The 6,552-nt window shown below is 42.4% G+C and overlaps 1 protein-coding gene across 1 annotated transcript; it reads right to left on the reverse strand.

The window, feature by feature from the left end:
- Positions 1–391: 391 nt before the first annotated feature.
- Positions 392–5,938, reverse strand: LOC148691701 (uncharacterized). Its single transcript, XM_088683392.1, has 2 exons — positions 4,367–5,938; positions 392–520 (listed from the first exon to the last, which is right to left on the reverse strand). The coding sequence occupies exons 1-2, from the start codon at positions 5,936–5,938 to the stop codon at positions 392–394; spliced, it is 1,701 nt and encodes a 566-aa protein (XP_088539518.1).
- Positions 5,939–6,552: the final 614 nt, after the last annotated feature.

Here is a 6,552-nt window from a genome sequence, read left to right on the forward strand (position 1 = left end):
AAATTGTTATGTGATTTTCGGATTTTTGCATCAAAACACACTAAAACACCCCAAAACTGCTCAAAAACACTTAAAAACCGCAAGAAACAACATTTGAAATTATGGGTGACAAAACCCTACGAATTTGCAAGAAAACACTTTGGTTACCCCCACACTTAACTCAAACATTGTCCTCAATGTTTTAAGGCATAACTCACACAAATAACAAACAAACAAACAAACAGCAACTAACATACTAAACATGGCAGAAACGAAATACACAACAAAGAGAAAGGTTTAGGAACGCAAATCTGGAATTGGAGTGATTCCTTGGGCTTCCTTTGTTGAATTGCATGGGTTGCCTCCCAAGTAGCGCTTTCTTTAACGTCGTACAGCCGGACGAAAAGCCCATTCACTCTCCATTTGTGCCCACGGCACCCAAAGAAATATCCTCCACGGTTTGTTCAACAAAGTTCTCATAATATGGCTTCAAACGGTGTCCGTTCACTTGGAATTCATGACCTGTTTTGAGACTTTGAATCTGGATGGCACCATAAGAAGATACGTTAGTAATAACAAACGGTCCAATCCACTTAGAACGTAACTTACCGGGAAACAAACGTAAACGGGAATTGAACAATAGCACTTTCTGCCCAATTGAGAATGATTTCCCACGGATCATGTTGTCATGGAAAGCTTTGGTCTTTTGCTTGTAAATGCTTGCATTATCGTACGCCTCATGCCGTATCTCATCAAGCTCATTCAATTGCAATCTCCTTTGACTTCCTGCTTCCTTGAGGTTCATGTTAAACTTCTTGATGGCCCAAAGTGCTTTGTGCTCCAATTCAACAGGAAGATGGCACGCCTTGCCATAGACAAGTCGGAAGGGGGACATCCCAATGGGGGTTTTGTACGCCGTACGATACGCCCAAAGTGCCTCATCTAACCGTAAGCTCCAATCCTTCCTTGTTGGCCCAACGGTCTTCTCTAGGATTTGCTTGATCTCTCGGTTGGAAACCTCGGCTTGGCCATTCGTTTGAGGATGGTAAGGTGTAGAAACCTTATGGGTGACACTGTATTTCCTCAATAACGCTTCAATGGTCCGATTGCAAAAGTGTGACCCTCCGTCACTAATGATCACTCGTGGCATTCCGAATCTTGCAAAAATGTTAGTTCTAATAAAATCTGCAACCACTTTAGAATCATTACTCCGGGTGGCCTTTGCTTCCACCCACTTCGACACATAATCAACCGCAAGCAAAATATATGTAAAACCATACGAAGAAGGAAAAGGACCCATAAAATCAATACCCCAAACATCAAAAATTTCAACATTTAGGATAGAAACCTGCGGCATTTGGTCCTTTGCACTAATACCACCCATTCGTTGGCATTTATCACATGTTAAGCAAAAAGCTTTAGCATCTTTAAAAATACTAGGCCAATAAAATCCACATTGTAACACCTTAAGGGCTGTGCGTTGTGTGCCAAAATGCCCTCCACATGCATATGTGTGACAAAAACTCAAAATTGAATGACATTCAGAATCGTGCACACAACGACGTATAATCTGATCGGGGCAAAATTTCCATAAGTACGGATCATCCCACACATAAAACCGTGCATCATGCCTAAGTTTATCACGTTGGTGCCTAGTGAACTCACTTGGAATACGTTTTGACACCAAAAAATTAACAATATCGGCATACCAAGGTGCACTAACCTTAATGGACAGCAATTGTTCATCGGGGAATGTCTCCAAAATCGGCAAAGACTCCTCATTATGCACCATTCGGCTTAGGTGGTCAGCCACCACGTTTTCACTTCCCTTCTTGTCCCGAATTTCTATGTCGAACTCTTGAAGTAGCAATATCCATCGAATTAGCCGTGGCTTGGCCTCCTTTTTGGTGAGCAAGTACTTCAGAGCTGCATGATCAGTGAAAACAATTACTTTAGTTCCAATTAGATATGATCGAAATTTATCTAAAGCAAAGACAACGGCAAGGAGTTCTTTTTCCGTAGTGGAGTAGTTCAGTTGTGCATCGTTCAACGTCCGGGAGGCGTAGTAAATGACATGCGGCCTCTTGTCCTTTCTTTGTCCTAAAACAGCTCCTAAAGCATAGTCGGACGCATCACACATGAGCTCGAAAGGTAGACTCCAATCCGGTGGAACAATGATGGGTGCCGTGGTCAACAATTCCTTGAGTTGTTTGAATGATTCCGTGCACTCCTTGGTGAATTCAAACGCCACTTCTTTTTGTAGGAGTCGGCAAAGAGGTTGTGCTATCTTCGAGAAATCTTTGATAAACCTACGATAAAATCCTGCATGGCCAAGAAACGAACGAACCTCTCTAACCGAAGTCGGAGAGGGTAAGTAACGTACAAGATCTACTTTAGACTTATCAACTTCAATTCCTTTTTCAGAGATTATATGACCCAAAACAATACCTTGTTTAACCATAAAGTGACATTTTTCCCAATTCAACACAAGGTTTGTTTCAACACAACGTTTCAAGATTAAAGTGAGATTATCCAAGCATTTGTCAAATGAATCACCAAACACACTAAAATCATCCATGAATATCTCAATAATCTTTTCAACATAATCCGAAAATATGCTTACCATACACCTTTGAAACGTGGCAGGAGCATTGCACAAGCCAAATGGCATGCGTCGGTATGCAAACGTTCCAAAGGGACAAGTAAAAGTGGTCTTTTCTTGATCATCCGGGGCAATGACAATTTGGTTATAACCTGAATATCCATCAAGAAAACAATAAAAGGAATGACCGGCTAACCTTTCCAACATTTGGTCTAGGAACGGCAAAGGGAAGTGATCCTTCCTTGTGGTGGCGTTTATCTTCCTATAATCAATGCACACACGCCAACCGGTTTGAATCCTCATGGGTACAAGCTCATTCTCGGCATTTTCCACAACTGTCACTCCGGATTTCTTAGGCACACATTGGATAGGTGAAACCCAACGACTATCGGAGATGGGATAAATCACCCCACAATCTAGAAGTTTGATTATCTCCTTTTTCACTACTTCCATCATCGGAGGGTTAAGACGGCGTTGAGCCTCTCTAGTTGGTTTAGCCCCCTCCTCAAGAAATATGTGATGCATACAAGTCGTAGGGCTTATACCTTTGATATCGGCCAATGTCCAACCTAGGGCAGATTTGAATTCCTTCAAAACTCGAAGCAACTTCTCCTCCTCTTGTGCCGTGAGGGAGGAGGAAATAATGGCAGGTAGTGTTTCATTTTCCCCCAAGAAAATGTACTTCAAATGGCTTGGCAAAGGCTTGAGTTCAAGGATAGGTGCCTGAATTATAGATGGAAGCAATTTGTTAGTCGAAATGGGAATGGACTCACGGTTAGTATACTTACCATCAAGCTTAGGTGAGGACTCAAGGGCAGCCACAACTTCAAGTAATTCCTCACTAGGGGGCACGGCATGGGATGACTCTTGTATGCCGTGGGCATGCATGCAATCTGCCCCCTTTGTTTTGAGTTCCATGCCTCGTGTAATGACTTTTTCAAGCGCATCGTCATTCAAATCGTCGAGATATCCCTGCGCCAAAGAGTCAATTATATCAATAGAAAAGCATGAATGGTCCTCACTAGGGTATTTAATGGAATCAGAAAGATTAAAATTAACAACTTCCCCATCGAATTCCATGGACAAAGTTCCACTATACACGTCAATCTTCGTCCGGGCCGTCTTCATGAATGGCCTTCCAAGTAGAATGGGCAGCGAAGGAGCATGGTCCGATTCATCCATTTCGAGGACATAGAAATCCGCCGGGAAGACCAAATGATTAACCTGCACAAGAACATCTTCCAAAACTCCCTTTGGATAGGCGTTAGATCTATCGGCCAATTGTATTATTACCCCATCATTTTTCAATGCTCCTAAGTTCATAGATGCATAAATGGAATATGGCATAACATTTATAGAAGCACCTAAATCAAGCATGGCAGATTCAAATCTAATATTCCCAATGACACAAGGAATGGTAAAGCTACCTGGATCCTTGCATTTGGGAGGTAGTTTGCGTTGCAAGATGGCGGACACATTCTCACCTACCTTTACCACTTCCTTAGTCGACATCCTCTTCCTAGTGGTACACAACTCCTTCAAGAACTTAGCATACCTCGGAACTTGCTTGATTGCATCTAACAAAGGTATGTTAACTTGAACTTTCCTAAAGGTTTCAAGGATATCCTTTTCTGCCTCTTCTTTCTTCGTTTGCATGAACCTACTAGGAAAAGGCACATTTGAAGGGAAAACATTAGTATGAACCGAATTTGACACATTCTTACCATTGTGGGACAAATTGGGCAGATTTGGGACCATAGGGACTTGCGGCAAAGGTGGAATCACCTTTGCCGTGGGCAACCTTGTTTCCTCCTCTTCCATTTGCAAAATTTCATCCTCGTCATGACCTGTTTTTGATGTAGGACCTGCCCCAACTTCCTTACCACTTCTTAGGGTGATTGCTTTGGCTGATTCGAAACCTCCCTTCGGATTTGGAATGGTGGAACTAGGGAGTTGTCCGGGATCTCGAAACTTACCTACAAACTCGGCAATCTGCCCAATTTGTTTCTCAAGTTGATCCACCCTCTTATCTTGGTTTTGCATAGCCTTCGCTTGATCTTCCTGCCCATTAGACAACTTAGTTAGTATCTTAAGAAGTGCATCATTGTCAAGAGACGTACCTGAGGCACTTGGGCCGGATTGGGCTTGATTTTGGGGTGGGCCGTAGGTTTTGGGAAAGAACCCCGGGGGTTGTTGCCTAAAGCCTCCTTGGTTCTGAGGTTGCTGGGAATCCCTCCACTTGAAATTTGGGTGGTCTCGCCACCCCGGATTATACGTGTTGGAGTATGGATCATGTCTTGACTGATTTTGGCTTTGAAACCCAATGGCATTCGCACTCTCCCATCCGCCATTCTCAATGAGTTGAGGACACTTTTCGGAGGCATGTCCTTGGATAGAACATACGCCACATACCACAGGTCCTTGCATCTTCATTCCCTCGGCCATCTGTGAAACAATAGAAGTAAGATTAGCCAATTGTGAATGAAGATCGGACGTTGAACTTACCTCATGTACTTGGTGCCGTGGGGGTCCTCTTTGGCCTACACCCTCGTACTGTTGAGCGTTCAACGCTCTATTAGCAATCAAGACCTTGGCAGCCATGGGTGTTTTGTCCACCAATGCTCCCCCCGCCGAAGCATCAAGCATTTGACGTTCTAGAGGTAGGAGACCCTCGTAGAAATATTGCAAGAGCAACTCCTCCTTCATCTGATGCTGTGGACAAGAAGCAACAAGTGATTTAAATCGTTCATAATACGTAGGAAAAGACTCACCTTCTTCTTGCTGGATTCCGCTTATCTTTTTGCGTAGGAGGATGATGCGAGAAGTTGGAAAGAACTTCTCCAAGTACGCTCTCTTCATACTCTCCCAAGAAGTGACAGTGCCGGGAGCTAACTCATATAGCCAATCTTTGGCTTTATCCATCAAAGAGAATGGAAAAGCCTTCATCTTCAAGATATTTCCGTCAACAGTGACGGGAGTCATACTAGAGCAAACTACTTCAAATTCTTTCAAATGTTTGTTAGGATCTTCCATGGACAAGCCATGGTATTTAGGAATATGATGAAGCAAACTTGACTTTAATTCAAACTCATCCGTCTTACCTTGGGCAGCCGTGGGGTATTGAATGCACAAGGGTGCGGCATTATCCAAACCTGAGGCGGAAAGCTCCTTGAGTGTACGGTTGTCCACCGCCATGCCTTGGACTTCTTCTTTCTCTTCTTGTACGTTTTCTTCAAGGTCAGATTCGGAATTTGGTGGATGGTGTTCTTGCTGGTTTCTAGCTCTTCTCAACTTCCTCTCAAAATCGTCGTCAAAATCCAAGATGTTCGCACGAATCGGTTGAGAGCTTCTAGTCATACATTAGTACCTAAGAAACAAGAAACAAAATTAGGTCAGAAACTTAAACAAAGTCAGAAATAAAGTGAAATAAAAGAAACAAAAACAATCCAAGGGATTAGCAAAATTGCTAATCCCCGGCAACGGCGCCAAAAATTTGATGCGAGAATTATACGCACACAAATTAAACCCTCTTTTTATCAATTGTAGTATAAGTATAAGTAGGGATCGTTCTTAGCCGGGGATTAGGAGGGATTGCAAAATCACTTGGAAATTGACTCAAAAACGTAAAATAAAGTTTAAAACACTAAACTAGACTCAAAGAATGCAAAACTAAACATTTAAAACACTAAAACAAACCAAAGGACTCAAAACAGCCCCAAAACACTCAAAACTGCCTTAAAAACACAATCTGGGCAGTTTTGAGCACTTTGGTGAATTTGGACGAATGTGTGTAATAAATTGAATCAAAACACTTATAAACACAAACTAAGACACTTTAACACTAAACTAGACTCAAAGAATGCAAAACTAAAAGTTAAAACACTTAAACAAACCTAAAACCCAAAACAGCAACTAGAAGACTCAAAACTGCCTAAAAACCACTTTCTGGGCAGTTTTGAGCACCTACACTA

The sequence above is a fragment of the Pyrus communis genome, chromosome 13 (assembly GCF_041283825.1).
Source record: "Pyrus communis isolate YQ-2024b chromosome 13, ASM4128382v1, whole genome shotgun sequence".
In the NCBI taxonomy this organism is placed as follows: Eukaryota; Viridiplantae; Streptophyta; class Magnoliopsida; order Rosales; family Rosaceae; genus Pyrus; species Pyrus communis.